General features: G+C 41.7%; 2 protein-coding genes across 7 annotated transcripts in view; one reads left to right on the top strand and one right to left on the bottom strand.

Annotated features, from left to right (window-relative positions):
- tmem131l (transmembrane 131 like) overlaps positions 1-1,831 on the top strand; it is a 90,411-nt gene extending 88,580 nt beyond the window's left edge. For all 6 annotated transcript variants that reach the window (XM_046325280.1, XM_046325278.1, XM_046325277.1 and 3 more), the window contains one exon: positions 1,295-1,831. In XM_046325280.1, coding sequence (XP_046181236.1) covers positions 1,295-1,603 — 309 coding nt within the window. In that variant the 3' untranslated portion in view covers positions 1,604-1,831. The remainder of the gene's footprint in view (positions 1-1,294) is intronic.
- Positions 1,832-11,845: 10,014 nt separating this feature from the next.
- On the bottom strand, positions 11,846-14,869 carry sfrp2 (secreted frizzled-related protein 2). Its single transcript, XM_046327083.1, has 3 exons — positions 14,271-14,869; positions 13,476-13,556; positions 11,846-13,353 (listed from the first exon to the last, which is right to left on the bottom strand). The coding sequence occupies exons 1-3, from the start codon at positions 14,764-14,766 to the stop codon at positions 13,049-13,051; spliced, it is 882 nt and encodes a 293-aa protein (XP_046183039.1). The 5' UTR covers positions 14,767-14,869; the 3' UTR covers positions 11,846-13,048.
- Positions 14,870-19,095: the final 4,226 nt, after the last annotated feature.

Below are 19,095 nucleotides of genomic sequence, written 5' to 3'. Positions count from 1 at the left end.
TGATTCAAGAAACCACTTCACAAATAAAATGCATCATTATAGAGAATCAGACAAATTATGCTACCCTCTGGCTATTGGCCACTTAGCTTATTCAAGCCTGTCTCAAATACAACACTGCCCCTTTAAGACAAAAAAAAGCTCTTTACCTAACTCGCTTTTCAAAATGTATAAGTTTTGTGCTCTTGTAGGAAGCAATCACTCCCCTATTGCTGACTACAAATTATCTATAACTGGGCTAATAACTCACTAACTAGCAAATTATATGAACAAAATAGTTTACATGCAGCTCTCGCTTTGATCTCAAAACAAGCGCATCTACTTACGGCCGCTCATGCTGTGAACACAGTCCAGTTCATAGTAAATTGCACCGATCCATATATGGCAATGGTCTATTTACATAGGCCTACTGCAGCCCTGATTGTTTATGCCGCACCAGTCTGTGTAGAGTACGGGCGGAGTATTGCGTATAAATGCAATTGAATCCTACTCCTATGCGCTCTGTCTACAACAAAATCTCTTGCATAGCAAGTGGCTAATATTGCGTTGATTCGATCACAATTTCAACAGTATAGGGAAATGTTGATAGTGTTAAGTGAACTCTAGAACAGTGGTCACCAACATTTTCTGAGTCGAGATCAATTTGAGTCGAAATGCAAGCTGAGATCTACCGCTCAGATTTTTCCCCCGACATTAACAACTTAAGCCTATGCAACATTAACCAATTTAAAACAGTACCGTGGCAATGAGGTTTGTGCAGTAAACTATAGGCCCAATAAGTTATGACTGAATATTGGCTTTGCTTGAATTGCCCTGCCAATGCGCTGTTCGGGACGTTTTTTCAAATTCGAAATATGAGATGCTATACGATCACACCAGTAATAGATCCGTTGTTGTATTTTTTATTTGAACTTTATTTAACTAGGCAAGTCAGTTAAGAAAAAAATCTTATTTACAATGACGGGCTAGGAACAGTGGGTTAACTGCCTTGTTCAGGGGCAGAACGTGTGAAGCACAGCATACATTTAAAAAAATTACTGGGCTGATGGTACCTGCATCTGATGAGCTTGTTCAGCGGAGGGAGAGAGCAATAGACTGACACGGTCTTCCAGATAATGGACGAAACCCGAGTCGCACCACATTATTGCACCACTGCCTCATGCACAAATGTGTTACTCCTTTGAGTTTTGCCCTCACTGAAGTGTCCAGCAACATGTAATATTATAATTTTTTGTTAAATAAATGTGGCATATCTTTTCTAAACCATGTTTTTTTATTTCACTCTGTTCCCCCTTAGCCCTATTTCCCCGGCACCAGGAGCCTGTCCCCCATGTCCAGTCTGTTCGGTTCCATCTGGACCCCCCAGAGTGAGCCGTACCAAAGCCACTTCCAACCCGAGCGCTCAGCCCCCATGTCCCCCGTCTGCCCCATCACCCCGCCTCACGCCCCCTTCAACAGGGAGCCCGGGGGCATGTGCCGCCCCAAGCAGTACTCCAGCTTCAACCCTTTCGGCCCCCACATGAACCTGGACATTTGGAACTCCTCATCCAACCGCAGCTCAAACTCGCAGCTGTCCAACGACTCAGGCTACTGTGGTGACATTTAATCAAAACCTGGCATAACCGACGACAACAAACAAAAACGATGCTATAAAAGAAAGGAACGAGAAATGAATGTGCTTTTATCGATAATGGGGGGAAAAATGTGAATATTCCTTTACTTTTATGTTATTTTTTTCTTTCAAACGTTCAATGTTGTGAAAGGTTAAGCATTTGTTGTATATTTTTCTAGATGTTTTGATCATAGAAAATTAAAACATTTAAAAAGTTTTGTACTTTGATGTCTTGTTTTCTTTGTCCCCCACACTACAACTATTTAGCAGTAGCAGATGGACCGTATAAGCTTGTTATCTTTGCCATCCATCAAAATCACTTTCATACAGCAGTTGAAATCACAATTATAACCAGAAAATGACACAGAATTCAAATGTACAGCAGGTGATGGCCTAATAATATACAGTGAAACATAGATCAAAACAAGAAATCAATCGATTCAAATCACTGTGCACAATTGATGCCAATCAATTAAAAGTATGTAAGATTCTAGGATTAGGATATTCGTTGATCTTTGAACACAAATTGAACTATATAGAACAAAAATATAAATACAACATGCCACAATTTCAACTATTTTACTACATTACAGTTCATATAATGAAATCAGTCAATTTAAATAAATTCATTAGGCCCTAATCTATGGATTTCACATAACTGGGCAGGGGCGCAGGCATGGGTGGGGTTGGGAGTGCATTGGCCCACCCATTTGGGAGCCAAGTCCACCGTCTGGCTGGGGCTGGCTCCCAAATCTGATTTAGTTTTTCCCCACTAAAGGGCTTCATTACAGACACAAATAATCCTCAGTTTCATCAGCTGTCCCGGTGGCTGGTCACAGACGATGTGGAGGCCTTTTATTGTCCCCACCACAAGGTGCACCTGTGTAATGATCATGCTGTCTCATCAGCTTCTTGATAACCCATCCACCTGACAGGTGGGGCATGTCTTGGCAAAGGACAAAATGCTCACTAACAGGGATGTGAACAAATTTGTGCAATTTTGGGGGGGGGGGCTTTTTGTGCGGATGGACCATTTCTGGGATCTTATTTCAGCTCTTGAAACATGGGACCAACACTTTTACATGTGTTTATACACTGCTCATAAAAATAAAGGGAACACTAATATAACACATCCTAGATCTGAATGAATGAAATATTTTTATTAAATACTTTTTTTCTTTACATAGTTGAATGTGCTGACAACAAAATCACACAAAAATTATCAATGGAATTTATCAACCCATGGAGGTCTGGATTTGGAGTGACACTCCAAATTAAAGTGGAAATCCACACTGTAGGCTGACCCAACTTTGATGTAATGTCCTTACAACAAGTCAAAATGAGGCTCAGTAATGTGTGTGGCCTCCACGTGCCTGTATGACCTCCCTACAATGCCTGGGCATGCTCCTGATGGGGTGGCGGATGGTCTCCTGAGGGATCTCCTCCCAGACCTGGACTAAAGCATCCGCAAACTCCTGGACAGTCTGGTGCAACGTGGCGTTGGTGGATGGAGCGAGACATGATGTCCCAGATGTGCTCAATTGGATTCAGGTCTGGGGAACGGGCGGGCCAGTCCATTGCATCAATGCCTTTCTATTGCAGGAACTGCTGACACACTCCAGTCACATGAGGTCTTGCATTAGGAGGAACCCAGGGCCAACCGCACCAGCATATGGTCTCACAAGGGGTCTGAGGATCTCATCTCGGTACCTAATGGCAGTCAGGCTACCTCTGGCGAACACATGGAGGGCTGTGCGGCCCCCCCAAAGAAATGCCACCACACACCATGACTGACCCACCGCCAAACCGGTCATGCTGGAGGATGTTGCAGGCAGCAGAACGTTCTCCACGGCATCTCCAGACTCTGTCACGTGCTCAGTGTGAACCTGCTTTTTTCTGTGAAGAGCACAGGGCGCCAGTGGTGAAAATGCCAAACGTCCTGCACGGTGTTGGGCTGTAAGCACAACCCCCACCTGTGGACGTCGGGCCCTCATTTACCACCCTCATGGAGTCTGTTTCTGACCGTTTGAGCAGACACATGCACATTTGTGGCCTGCTGGGGGTCATTTTGCAGGGCTCTGGCAGTGCTTCTCCTGCTCCTCCTTGCACAAAGGCAGAGGTAGCGGTCCTGCTGCTGGGTTGTTGCCCTCCTACGGCATCCTCCACATCTCCTGATGTACTGGCCTGTCTCCTGGTAGCGCCTCCATGCTCTGGACACTATGCTGACAGACACAGCAAACCTTCTTGCCACAGCTCGCATTGATGTTCCATCCTGGATGAGCTGCACTACCTGAGCCACTTGTGTGGGTTGTAGACTCCGTCTCATGCTACCACTAGAGTGAAAGCACCGCCAGCATTCAAAAGTGACCAAAACATCAGCCAGGAAGCATAGGAACTGAGAAGTGGTCTGTGGTTGCCACCTGCAGAACCACTCCTTTATTGGGGGTGTCTTGTTAATTGCCTATAATTTCCACCTGTTGTCTATTCCATTTGCACAACAGCATGTGAAATTTATTGTAGATCAGTGTTGCTTCCTAAGTGGACAGTTTGATTTCACAGAAGTGTGATTGACTTGGAGTTACGTTGTTGTTTAAGTGTTCCTTTTATTTTTTTGAGCAGTGTATTTTTGTTCAGTATAAATCAGAAATAGCACCAGTCCCCACTCTGGCTTCACTTCCTCTTTTGACTCAATGGACTGGTCCATAAATACTGTTTGACAGAGAAAGGGGAAATGCTATGCTCACTATTTGACATCGTTGCCTGGCTACCCAAACTCCTTGCTACGGCCAAACGCTACGCCACAGACATTAGTTTCTTCTCTGCAATGAGTCTGGATCTGAGTGCCTCCCCAACGATTTCTTGGAACGCAAACACATTCTAACCGTTCCGATTGGTCCCAGAAACCAATGGCATCATGGCACACAAGGTGAATCACAAATGCTGTTTAGCCTACATTTTATTTAGCCAGATATAGTAAATTGCTTGCAGGGACAGAGGCTCCAAGGGGATTTGGGACAGTCAGATTATCACGGACCGGTAAGGGGGACTCGGAACACATTTTAGAATACTGACCACACTTATGTTAGTTTAAATCAAGTTATTTAACACAAGGAACCCAAGTGGTTTATTTTTGCACTACATTTCTCAAGTACAACATCTTCAGTTTCTTGGCAATTTCTCGCATGGAATAGCCTTCATTTCTCAGAACAAGAATAGACTGACGAGATTCAGAAGAAAGTGCTTTGTTTTTGGCCATTTTGAGCCTGTAATCGAACCAACAAATTTTGATGCTCCAGATACTCAACTAGTCTAAAGAAAGCCCGTTTTATTGATTCTTTAATCAGGACAACACTTTTCAGCTGTGCTAACATAATTGCAAAAGGGGTTTCTAATGATCAATTAGCCTTTTAAAATGATCCATTTGGATTGGCACACAATGTGCCATTGGAACACAGGAGTGATGGTTGCTGATAATGGGCCTCTGTACGCCTATGTAGATATTCCATTAAAAATCAGCCGTTTCCAGCTACAATAGTAATTTACAACATTAACAATGTCTACACTGTATTTCTGATTTGATGATATTTTAATGGACAAACGGTAGTGAATATTTTACTTTATTATTTTCCCCCCTAACTCTACCAAATCAAATCAATCTTTGTCACGTGCCGAATACCACAAGTGTAGATCTTACCATGAAATGCTTACTTACCCTTAACCAACAATGCAGTTCAAGAAGAGTTAAGAAAATATTTACCAAATAAACGAAAGTAAAAAATAATCAAAGTAACACATTAACATAACAACGAGGCTATATACAGGGGGTGCCGGTAACGAGTCAGTGTGCGTGGGTACAGGTTAGAGGTAATAGGTACTTATAGGTAGGTGTGAAGTGACTATGCATAGATAAACAGCGAGTAGCAGCAGTGTACAAAACAATTGGGAGGGGGGGTGTTGGGGGGTTAATGTAATAGTCTGGTGGCCATTTGATTAATTGTTCCGCAGTCTTATGGCTTGGGGGTAGACGCTGTTAACGAGCCTTTTGGTCCTCGACTTGGCGCTCCGGTACCACTTGCCGTGTGGTAGCAGAGAAAACAGTCCTATGACTTGGGTGACTGGAGTCTCTGACAATTTTATGGGCTTTCCTCTGACTCCGCCTATTATATAGGTCCTGGATGGCAGGAAGCTTGGCCCCAGTGATGTACTGGGCCATTCGCACTTCCCTCTGTATAGCGCCTTACGGTCAGATGCCGAGCAGTTGCCATACTAGGCGGTGATGCAACCGGTCACGATGCTCTCGATGGTGCAGCTGTAGAACTTTTTGAGGTTCTGGGGGACCCATGCCAAATATTTTCAGTCTCCTGAGGCATGCCCTCTTCACGACTGTCTTGGTGTGTTTGGACCATGATAGATCGTTGGTGATGTGGACACCAAGAAACTTGAAACTCCCGACCCGCCCCACTACAACCCTGCTGATGTTTCCAGTAGTCCACGATCAGCTCCTTTGTATTGCTCACACTGAGGGAGAGATTGTTGTCCTGGCACCACACTGCCAGTTCTCTGACGTCCTCCCTTTCGGCTGTCCTCCCCTAATTGGAGAAGACTAATGGACAACAATACGTGGGCTTTGACTTCCTGCTGATACACACTATATACATTTTATGGACACATTAGTCATCTTGTTTTGAACTTTTTAGTCCCACCCTTCAGCGCTCTCCTCACCCCTCCCATCTATCTCTGAACACCATCCAGTTTTGATTTCGATTTGCCATGTATTTTTAAACTGTGCTGTTTCATAAAAGTTCGGAACTTTTCTATTCTCACAGTTTATACAGATTGTAACTAAAGCAAACATTTTTGTTCTGAGACTTATTTTATTATATTGATTGATTGAATATGACTTGTTAAATCACCCAGCAGTGGTATTTGCAGAGTTAGCTCCAGGAAAATGTTGCAGTTCTTCAACCATTCCTAAACATGCTTCATCTGGGCAGTACCAAAGAAGTGATCTGATCTTTGCAGCAAAATCTGCAGAACTGGAATGTTTGTATCCCCCATATATATATATATATATATATATATTGTCGGAAGTTTACATACACCTTAGCCAAATACATTTTAACTAATTTTTTCACAATTCCTGACATTTAATCCGAGTAAAGATTCCCTGTCTTAGGTCAGTTAGGATCACCACTTTAATTTAAGAATGTGAAATGTCAGAAAAGTAGTTGAGAGAATTATTTATTTCAGTTTTGATTTCTTTCATCACATTCCCAGTGGGTCTGTTTACATACACTCAATTAGTATTTGGTAGCATTGCCTTTAAGTTGTTTAACTTGGGTCAAACATTTTGGGTAGCCTTCCACAAGCTTCCCACAATAAGATGGGTGAATTTTGTACCATCCCTCCTGACAGCTGGTGTAACTGAGTCAGATTTGTAGGCCTCCATGCTCGCACACACTTTTTCAGTTCTGCCCACATATTTTCTATAGGATTGAGGTCAGGGCTTTGTGATGGCCACTCCAATACCTTGACTTTGTTGTCCTTAAGTCATTTTGACACAACTTTGGAAGTATGCTTGGGGTCATTGTCCATTTGAAAGACCCATTTGCGACCAAGCATTAACTTCTTGACTGATGTCTTGAGATGTTGCTTCAATATATCCACACCATTTTTCTCCCTCATGATGCCATCTATTTTGTGAAGTGCACCAGTCCCTCCTGCAACAAAGCACCCCCACAACATGATGCTGCCACCCCCGTGCTTCACAGTTGGGATGGTGTTCTTTGGCTTGCAAGCATCCCCCGTTTTCCTCCAAACGTAACGATGGTTGGGCATTCTGGCCAAACAGTTTTATTTTTCATCAGACCAGAGGACATTTCTCCAAAAAGTACGATCTTTGTCCCCATGTGCAGTTGCAAACCGTAGTCTGGCTTTTTTATGGCGGTTTTGGAGAAGTGGCTTCTTCCTTGCTGAGCAGCCTTTCAGGTTATGTCGATATAGGACTTGTTTTACTGTGGATATAGATACTTTTGTACCTGTTTCCTCCAGCATCTTCACACGGTCCTTTGCTGTTGTTCTGGGATTGATTTGCACTTTTCGCACCAAAGTTTGTTCATCTCTAGGAGACAAAACGCGTCTACTTCCTGAGCGGTATGATGGCTGCATGGTCCCATGGTGTTTATACTTGCATACTATTGTTTGTACAGATTAACATAGTACCTTCAGGCGTTTGGAAATTGCTCCCAAGGATCAACTAGGCTTGTGGAGGTCTACAATTGTTTTTCTGAGGTCTTCGCTGATTTCTTTTGATTTTCCCATGATGTCAAGCAAAGAGGCACTGAGTTTTAAGGTGGGCCTTGATATACATCCACAGGTACACATCCAATTGACTCATATGATGTCAATTAGCCTATCAGAAGCTTCTAACGCCATGACATCATTTTCTGGAATTTTCCAAGCTGTTTAAAGGCACAGTCAACTTAGTGTATGTGAACTTCTGACCCACTGGAATTATGATACAGTGAATTATAAGTGAAATAATCTGTTTTAACAATTATTGGAAAAATAACTTATGTCATGCACAAAGTAGATGCCTAACTGACTTGCCAAAACTATAGTTTGTTAACAAGAAATTTGTGGAGTGGTTGAAAAACGAGTTTTAATGACACCAACCTAAGTGTATGTAAACTTCCAACTTCAACTGTATATATAAACATTCTACTGGTTGCAAGAATTTGGTATAATTTAAATAGAAAAACTCATACATTTTGAATCCAGTGTCATATTGCGTATCAGTTCCTAAACCATGTACCATTGCATCGGTACATCAAAAATTTCTACCCAACTACTGTTTGGGTCCTGAAATGAAATTATTTATAATTTTCTTTAACCTGCTTTGGTCTTTAATGCAGGGCTGACAGACAAGTTCCTTACCTTCTTCTCCCTCATACAATTGCCTCGTCCATTTTTACTGAAATTCTGCAATTAGTTTGTTGTAATTTTGGATAGAGCAGACATTTCAATAGTTTTGTTAGCTGCTTGTGTGACAATTCCACCAGTCCTAAGTATGAAATCATTTACAAATATTACACTGTAAAAAAAAAATACAAATCCTGTTTTTTTTAAATCATTTAGTATATTTGTTTAACCATAATATTTATTGTACTATTTGCTCTGTCTTTTCTGATGGATTAAACTGAAATTGCAACCAACTTTCTATGGCTTGTTTCATCTTCAAATAACCGAATCTGAATGAAGGGGAAAAGGCTTGAACACTGGGGGAGCCCTTAATACTAATCTGCTGGAGAACCAGTTTGGATTTAGGTATAGTTTTTGTATAACTGAAGCCTTTGAGAGGTCTAATACTTTAATATTTAATTATTTTTGCCCTCCAAATTCATATTCATTACAGTGCATTCGGAAAGTATTCAGACCCCTGACTTTTTCCACATTTTGTTACGTTACAGCCTTATTGTAAAATGTATATATTTATTTGTATTTATTTTTTATTCCCTCAATCTACACACAATACCCCATAATGACAAGCAAAAACAGGTTTTTAGAAGTAAATAAAAAACTGATATCACAGTTCATACCCTTTACTCAGTACTTTGTGAAAGCACATTTGGCCGTGATTACAGCATTGAGTCTTCTTGGCTATGATGCTACAAGCTTGGCACATCTGTATTTGGGGAGTCTCTTCCATTTTTGTCTGCAAATCCTCTCAAGCTCTGTCAGATTGGATGGGGAGCGCCGCTGCACAGCTATTTTCACGTTTCTCCAGTGTTTCTCATAGTCTGAGAGTCCTTTAGGTGCCTTTTTGGCAAACACTAAGTGGGCTGTCATGTGCTTTTTACTGAAGAGTGACTTCCGTCTGGCCGCTCTACCATAAAGGACTGATTAGTGGACTGCTGCAGAGATGGTTGTCCTTCTGGTAGGTTCTTTCATCTCCACAGAGGAACTCTGGAGCTCTTTCAGAGTGACCATTGGGTTCTTGGTCACCTCCCTGACCAATGCCCTTCTCCCCCGATTGCTCAGTTTGGCTGGGCGGCCAGCTCTAGGAAGAGTCTTGGTGGTACCAAACTTCTTCCATTTAAGAATGATGGAGGCCACTGCTTTCTTGGGGACCTTCAATGCTGCTGACATTTTTTGATACCCTTCCCCAGATCTGTTCCTCAACACAATCCTGTCTCAGGTGCGTGCCTTTCCAAATCATGTCCAATGAATTCAATTGACCACAGGTGGACTCCAAGTTGTAGCAACATCAAAGATGACCAATGGAAACAGGATGCAGCTAAACTCAATTTGGAGTCTCATAACAAAGGGTCTGAATACTTAAGAAAATAAGGTATTTCTGTTTATTTATAATACATTTGTAAAAATGTCAAACCTGTTTTCGCTCTGTAATTATGGGGTATTGTGTGTAGATTGATGAGGAAAAAATGTATTTAATAAATTTTAAAATACGGCTGTAACGTAACAAAATGTGGAAATAGTCAAGGTGTCTTAATACTTTCCAAATGCACTTTCTATCAATAGGCCTGTTTAATCTTGGCTGACTTGCCGTTCCAAATTAAATGGAATATTTTTTGCTCAAATAATTTTTTAAAAAGTTGTTAGGTATAGGCAGGGTCATAAGCAAATAGGTCAATTGGAAGATTTGACTAAAAAGTTCATCAGGGTGATTTTTCCACAAATAGATAGGTATTTTATAATAATAATAATATAATAATAATAATAATATATGCCATTTAGCAGACGCTTTTATCCAAAGCGACTTACAGTCATGTGTGCATACATTCTACATATGGGTGGTCCCGGGGATCGAACCCACTACCCTGGCGTTACAAGCGCCATGCTCTACCAACTGAGCTACAGAAGGACCATGGTAGTAAGATCTATTTTTGCTAACTTTCTATTAACATTTATTGTAGTGAGATCATTTCCTTCTTTCGGGATATGCATATGATTGGTCAGTATTTGTATTAAACCATTCCCTTCTCTAAACTGAATACTCATTTCCCTAACTCTTATTAATATGAATATGATTGGTCAGTATTTGTATTAAACCATTCCCTTCTCTAAACTGAATACTCATTTCCCTAACTCTTATTAATATGAATTTGATTGGTCAGGATTTGTATTAAACCATTCCCTTCTCTAAACTGAATACTCATTTCCCTAACTCTTATTAATATGAATATGATTGGTCAGTATTTGTATTAAACCATTCCCTTCTCTAAACTGAATACTCTTGAACTCCTTAACTCTTATTAATATGAATTTGATCCCCACATGGGTCACATATTCTGAAAATATGTATATCTGTAAATTGATAGTGGTAACACTAAAATCCCCATAACTGTCACATTGGCCCTGTTCGTTAATAATTTGAAATATATCCAGCAGATGGTGCTATTACTCAAGTGAGCTCTTCATTATTGTATACATTTTACCCTAAGAGATATTTTGGTCAGGGCCTCAGTGCCCAAAGTATTGGTTTGGTCTGGGTCTTGGCTAGTCTTTGTGGTCTCAGCTCATGATGTGGTGAAGATACAGAACATCACTAGCCCAATTTATACCTGGTGCTCACATGGGGTTGTCGTCTATACTTGGATATTAAAATGTGTATTTTAGCAGTCCACTTTCTCTGTATTGTGGCCAGATTTGTTTGATTCCTCCCTCTATGCAAATTATTGGACAGATATTGTTTCAAAATAATATGAATGTATTCATTTTAAGACAATGGTGCCACCCGGAAAATGATGTAAATGTTTTTACAGTCCAGATCTGTCTACACTTGTGAGATATCCAGACACAATGCGTGCTCTGCTACCTCTGCAAGGTGTCAAGAAGATCAGATCACCATGTGTTTTTTTGATCATCTACACCTGTCTACAAATGTGGGCACAATCAGGACAAAGGACGCATGTTACAGTAGCACCAAATAAATGAGACTGAGTACCATCTCTTGCCCTGGCACCTTGCTTTAAATGTGGAGGCCGTAATGGCATGCTAGTGTTTAGGTAGATGGATACTTTAAGAGGATTGGTCTGGGTCTTGTCTTTCCACATTTGAACAGATCTTGTCATAGTGTCAATAAGCTGAATCTAGCTCTGGTTGTCAAGAAGTTGGGTCTTGGTCTGGAATGGTTCTGAAGAGGTCTCCGGTCTTCACTTCATATCTGTTCCAAACATAATAAACATGCCATTGATTTGTATTTTAAAAGGTTCCTTGAATTGTTTCCTTTAATTAAGAGGGACCAAAAGATGCAGTAACCGGTCATTTATAAGAATCACACTTCTCAGATTAATATTATACAAATATATGTTTAGTGTTGGAATTTTAAAAAACTTATCACCATCTGAAATCACACTTGTCTCGACTTCTGCGGTCTCCCAAAATTATGTACAAGAATACAAGGTTTATCTGATATTTACAGAGTACTATATAAAGCAGTATTTTACACACACACACTACAGCGGCATTTTTTTTTTTGCATTCACCCCATGAAATGAAAACACAATCGACCACTAATATACAATCCTGATATACTTAGTTAACATACCTAAGACACGCTGTCATAGTGAGAATAAATGTCTTTAGAAAATTGAAACACAGAAATGGCATGTCAAAGGAACTAACGCGAAAAAGCTTGAAACAGAAGCATATTTCATAATCAATAATTGTGGTGGAAATAGGAACAGTGCAGCATTGAGGCTCATGTACAAAAAAGTTGACCGTCCATTGACTGCAGAGGGTCAAATAATTGATCGTCGTCACTGCAATGATATGGGCCTTGCTCTGGCCCGTTGAACTTCCAATGCCAGGGGTACATTGGAAGTGGTATCTAAAAAGGCAGAGAATATAGCCAGCTATCTCTCGTTGCTTGAGAAAAATAACACGTAAAAAAAGAGCACATTACACTGCATTTCATTACATACCTTAGTCTCACTATCATCATCTTAAAGAACACATCTGAACAATATCACACCATGCACACAGAAACCACACACTCTCCTCTCACCTGATGATAGGCCTATGCATTGAAAATGTATCCAGCCTCATCATCAAGTCTGGATAAGTGTAGCCTAACAGACTGCATTTAATCATGAAAAAATGACGGGTACTTATGATTTTCAGTCTTTTCAGAAACACTGAAAAATGCAGACAACATGACGTGTAAGTAAGGCCTTTTTGTCTTTGATTTTACTGTAATGTGTATGTGATTTGCTTTGTCTTAAAGACAATTGATGGCTCAAATGAGACCCTAATAAACCATGAAATTGTTGAAAAGTAGCCTATGGCAGCGCTAAACATGATACTAAGGACAGGACATTTAACAATACTGACTGAGAACTAGTTGCATCCGGATCAGACCAGATCCGGCTCTTAAGAGTTTAGATAAGACTCATCTGGATCTGAGTCTTGCTTCGCTTAGCACTGCAGCTTGCGGATGCTGCGCGAGATCCTCTTGAACTCACGCTGACCCCGCTGCCAGCGCTTGAGCGAGGTGATCACCAGGTGGCCATCCATCTTCTGGCCCATGACCAGGTAGGAGGCGTTGATGTCGTTCATCTCGTCGCACACGCACTGCAGGCCATCCTTGAGCCAGAGCACCGTCTTGCGCAGGTCGCGCTCAGTCACGCCGCTCAGCTTGTAGATGGTCTTGCTCTTGGTCTCGGGCACGATCTTGGTGTCGCCGTTCATGTAGGAGATCTCCTTTACCTTGATCTTCAGGGCTACGCAAAGCAGCCAGGGGTGAAAGGAAGAGGTGGAGGTTAAGGTTTTTGGATTTGTTGGACTTGAAAGCGAGTGCTAATAAGCCGACTGTATTTAGTTGGAATTCAGGAGTAGGACTTACCGAAGTCATTTTTGCACAGGTTGTCAACTATTTCATTGTCGTTTTCCTCCTTTTCCTTGCAGGCGTCACACACTCTGGGCACTACAGGAGAAACGAGAGCAGATGTATTATACTCCCACTGTACATTCAACAGGTGTTCTATCGACTGTCACATAATGCAGCATATGACAGTTTAATTAAATAGTAAAGCTATTCAATGCATTCTTTCTCACATTCCACTGTTGAGAGTGATCTCAGGAGTAACCTGTGGCCGTTTTACACATTCCCTTATTAAGAGAACAACCCAGTAAAAACAGGTCCTGCCCAAAGGAGATTCCACAAGACACTGTTAACCTGATGCTCAGGCTTATGAAAATCCAGGGGGGAATGGAGCTCCAGGAACATGGCTATGACGTTTTATTAAACGACTCTGTTACATTACCGCATTGGATCTCATTAGGCTCCTACATCAAATGTATCATTGGCCGTTTCCCGTTTAAAGTAGTGTCATGTTATTGTAGGCTAAGACATATTTTGCCTTGACTTTATCAGTATATTTTGGGGGGTGAATGCCAACAGAATACAGCTGTAGTGTGTGTGTGTGCGTGTGCGCGTTTGTGTGTGTAAAATATTGCTTTATATAGTACTATGTAAATATCAGATAAACCTTATACTTTTTGTTATGTTTCCATAATAAAGCCGTGTATTTTCTTTTCAGAACTGGAAGTTAAACAGGTTTTACAAAAAAAATAATCGATTTTGAGGTTTATTCTGTGAAAATTGTAAGTGTCTCGCCGGATTATGCCAATACCTTACCTTCTTTGGTGACTGGCATGAAATGATCGATGCCCGCTGGAGGGATACACAGGTCATTGTCCGGCGGGAAGCGCTCGCAGTCAAGCATATCTGGCCACGGGAACCCGAACGCGGACATCACCGGTGCGCAACCGTGTTTGACGCTCTCACACAACGACCTGCACGGCTGGATAGGCTCGTCCATATCGTCCAGACAGACCGGTGCAAAGAGAGAGCAAAGAAACTTCCTCGTGTCGGGGTGACACTGCTTCTGGACCAGTGGAATCCACGAAGAGGCTTGCTGCAAAACCTCGTTCATTGTCTCGTGCCCGAGAAGGTTCGGGAGGCGCATCTCGGTGTATTCGATGTCATGGCACAGGACAAGATTGGCCGGGATTGGTTTGCAGTTATTCTTTTTGTAGAATAACTCGGGTTGACCGAAATTGTATAATCCGTGGATTGCCATGCACGCAGGTAATGTTATCGCCCATATTATGGACAGAATGTTGTAATTCATAGTTGTTAGCTAAATAGTTTTAAAATATTTTTTTTTTATCGAAACGGCGAGCTGCAATGCCTTCATCCAGGTGTTCTTCAGCATCAGTAGAGGACCACTGACAATGTTCTGAATATGTAGTAGTTTAACATGGGGTGTTCTTGTGGGCATGTTTGGGAGGAGTCAAGGGCACGAAGTAATCTCATCCATTGGTCCAGTTTCACTCCTCGGTGTCAGGTAAACATTCGACTGGCAGTGCACTGGGATATGTTGTACAATGTACAATGTTCTTCGTTTCTTATATTAGCTAAATATACTCTACATCGTAAATTATTTCACTCCCAAGCACACCTATTTGCAATTGAAGCCAGCAGAATGGGAGAAATACCTCACACATGCTACAAAACGATGTATTGCACTGTACTTTACTAGGTAGAGCTATATCACTTAAACGTAGGCTTTCCAGTCTCCTATGGTTTTTTGAGTAAGCTGCCAGAAACAATAGTAATGCATTTACCAATTAAAACCCATAAGCTACAGCTTGTCTTTAGGGAGTAAGTATGGAGTTAGGAGAGCTATATTGAAAGTGCCACAATTCGATTCATCTATGTGTTAATTTATCATCATTACCAGGGTTTAAACCTTCTGGCCCATTCCTCAGGTTTATACACCACATGGTGAAATATAGTCCAGTGAGAGAACCAGAGCCTGGCGCATTGGACCCAGGGGTGAAACTTCATCTCCCCCCCTTGGCTGCAGCTCTAGCCTGGCTCCCATTCCACTCAACACCCCCTGGGCTGGAGTCTGGTCTGCAGACAGCCAAATGGTTCTTCTCAGCCTTGACATCCTGCCCTACTTTCTCCTTGGGGGGGGGGGGGGGGGGGGAGAAAAGGATGGTGAGAGCTTTATCTTAAAGGTTGATGCTGTTCATGCTCGCAGGAGTCTTTGCTCCGACAAGTATAGCTAGATCAATGGGTAAAAAGGGAGCGCTGGAGTTGACATGATCAGCCTCCATTTCCTTACTAGAAAGCTTAGTACTCTGAGAAGAATGTTGATTTTCAGCCACACACAATAAGAACATAAGGAAGCATGTGCATTGCATTGTTCTATGGAATTTGACATTTTATTAAAGCAACAATAATGTGTTCTTGCTTGTTAAAGATGGCCTCAAATGTTGTATAATTTCAGCCAGTAGTTTTGAAAATGATGGTCACGGGCAAAAACGGGTCCCCATTTTTTGGTGTACCACGTCATCCATTTTGTGTACCACGTCATCCATTTGTGTACCACGTCATCCATTTCGTGTGATACTTTATGGATTTTGCAATTTGTATGATGTCATACGAATTTTGCAATTCGGGTGATATGTTAAAGATGCACTCAGGGATCTTAAGCACAAGGAATTGTAACAGATTGCACACATTGGATTTGTAACTTCCCTTCTAGTATGTCCCACAAATATGTTATTGCCTTGTAGTTGACATGTTACCTACCATGACAATAATGTACACAACCAATGTGAAAGTACTATATGGGTTTTTACTATAGAAAAAATGATACTGCATTGAAAAAAAGAATCAGAGGGAAGAATGTGACATTGCAATGGTGCGATATAGCATCACCCAAAACCGCGATAATAAAATACACAAGGGAAACAAATTGTAGGAGTAATCTATCAAACGTCCTAAAGCTGTTTTACGAGGCCCATAAAGCCTTTTAGCCGTGTGCCATCCATGACAAACAAGCCCTCACCTCACCACCTTTGAATGGAAAAACCAATGAACATGATTCCTCGCTAAAGATTTCTTCTGGGACAGGAAGTGCAATATGTATTTTGCTGTGGTCTCGCAATCTCAACTTCACTTCTCGAGACCCCCTTCCAGCACCCCTCAGCAGCAGATCTGGGTTCAAATCCCACCCACCTGCTACAGTGGCACTCCAGTCGGCTCAGGCAAATGCTTATAGTATTCGAAGGAAAACCAGGTCTGCGCAGCAGTCGCTTCGTTCGCCCTAGAAGTTGATATAAGTAAATGGCTAAAGAGGGAGGAGAATAGAAGTCAATTGAAAACCAGAGAGTAGTTTACAGTGTCAGAATTAAACCCATCATTAAAGTTTATAGCTTTATGTGTGCCAGTTTTTCAGCGGGAAGGGATAAAGAGGATGGTTCCGTTGGGAAAATGCCTAAAGTTTGGGATTTTTATTCTGTGGTAAAACAAGACAGAACTTATATCTTATAAATGACTAGGAGTGTTTGGCATGAGTAAACTGTCTATCAGTCCAAATTAATAGCTGAGCATTTTCCCATTCCCTTAAATTAGGTGTTTTATTGTTCGCTAGCCATGATAAAATACTTCTAAATTTCTCCTGGAATGAGTCATCATAGAATCATGAGCAGATGGCATACCTTCTACCGAGTCATACATTTCATCTCTTTATATCTTTATAGAGGCTTGTATGGATTTGTAACGAATAATTGTACCTATTACGCCCCCATTTCAGGAAGGCGGATCACCTGGAGCGCATTTTAGAATGCATAAACATATACATTCGCTGTCAAAGCAAGGCCATTGTGTGTTGGGACAATGTGAAACTGACTACAGGCACTCCCATTTTAACCATCCTCCAATAACATTTCTACCGCTCCCCGCTGAGTGTCCACTGCGCACGTCCCCGAGAGTAACTTAGCTACCCCCCAGTGGTCTGAGGATCAATGGACTCCAGTGGTGCCCCCAGTGTTATGCTTTTATGGGGCAACGCTTCTCCCTTCAAACTCGCTCCCCTTCGTAGTGAGCAAATTCCAAAAAAAGCTTCTGCGGAGACACCTGTGAGGTCGTATTTACTCACTACAGCCCCATTAACCCACTACTGGGCTTCCCTTGAACCTCAGGGTCCTGAGGCTAAAAGCCACGCAGCGAGGCCAGCTATTTAAACACGGTTTAAACCCAAGGTTTGATAGTTCAAGTGACAATCCCCTCTGTTGGGCTACCAAGGTGATCTAAAGGCTACAAACGGGAGCCCGGCTTTATACTGGGGAGTCTTTACATCTCGCTACACCCAGGGCATGTATTCACTAAGCATCTCAGAGTAGGGGTGCTGACCTAGGATTAGGTCCCCCCCTTGTCCATATAATCTTATCCATTATGATCTGAAAGGGACAACTGATTCTAGATCAGTGTACTCCAACTCTAAGAAGCTTTGTGAATACGGGCCCAGAGAATGGTTGTGGACACATTCAATGGGAAAGCCAAGGGGCGTAGAATGCGTTGAGGCTTCACAGGCCCACGGGGAGTGGGTAAAATCACTGGGGAAGCCAGAGAAGAAAGCCATATTACAACCTGTATGATAATTGCGTTGTTTTCTCTATAACCTATTAGGTCATATGCCTTGCCACCGTGATATATACTGTAGGTCTAAGGCCGAGACAATAAGAAGATACAATGGCAGAATAAATTCAACCACACCTTTGTTTCATCACAAAACCAGAGAGCAGCATCTGTCCAGTGAAGTCCACGAAGCCTATTGCATGTAACAAACAGTTACATGACCTACAGCATGGTCAAGCAAGTTAAATGTTTACGTCATTTTCTAACTACTATTGATTTCGAACCACGGAGTGTTACCGCAAGTCGCTAAGAAAACACCAGCACCATTTTAACTTCAGGATTCAAATGATTAAATCACCTAATACAGTGATAATTAAAAGATACCAAAAACTGTTTAGTTCAAACAATGCAAGCTAAATATGATGTGGCTTTCCATGGTACTGATGTGTGTGCGCGCGTGCGCTCGCGGAAGCAGAAAAAATGTTGACTCACCCTACTTGCAGAGAAACGCCAATGCCATCCTCTCCTTCATGTTGCCAAAACGGTCTGTGACTTGGTCATACAGTAACATTACATGCATAGTATTTGTTGTCCTCCTAGGCTACCTGTCTAAAATGCTTGTCGCTAGTCTACGTCCTTCATGGATAACATTGTTAACATTACGGGCACAATGTATGAATTTATGGTTAGTTGGATCGCAGTTATATAAATCACTGGCCAGTGCGGAGAATGAATTAAAACCAAATCGTTATCTCCATCCATGGCTAATTTTGGAAAGGGACAATTTTATCTAGCTAGCTACCGGAGGACAACGACACCATGATATGCAACGATTCATGTTTTTTGACTATTTGCTTTTGATGTCATTGATGTGAAGCAAAATCCAAACTGTCTTCCCTTAAAACTTATTTTTTGGTCCGCTAAGACCATTCACAGTTGAGCTCGCTCAGCCAATCAATGTTGAGCTAAAATATCATTTTATTTTAATTATCAAGGGAGACCAAATGCTCTCTGGCTTCCCTTGCGT

The sequence above is a fragment of the Oncorhynchus gorbuscha genome, linkage group LG24 (genome assembly GCF_021184085.1).
Source record: "Oncorhynchus gorbuscha isolate QuinsamMale2020 ecotype Even-year linkage group LG24, OgorEven_v1.0, whole genome shotgun sequence".
Lineage (NCBI taxonomy): Eukaryota > Metazoa > Chordata > Actinopteri > Salmoniformes > Salmonidae > Oncorhynchus > Oncorhynchus gorbuscha.
The sequence above is the reverse complement of the archived record's forward strand: the minus strand, read 5'-3'. Positions and strand labels throughout refer to the sequence as shown.

Bases quoted from the DNA above. Each gene is read 5' to 3' on its own strand.
- sfrp2 (XM_046327083.1), bottom strand. From the start codon at position 14,766: ATGAATTACAACATTCTGTCCATAATATGGGCGATAACATTACCTGCG. The intron at 13,557-14,270 runs GTAAGGTATTGG...TTTCTCCTGTAG, and splicing joins CATGCCAGTCACCAAAGAAG to TGCCCAGAGTGTGTGACGCC. The intron at 13,354-13,475 runs GTAAGTCCTACT...TGCTTTGCGTAG, and splicing joins CCTGTGCAAAAATGACTTCG to CCCTGAAGATCAAGGTAAAG.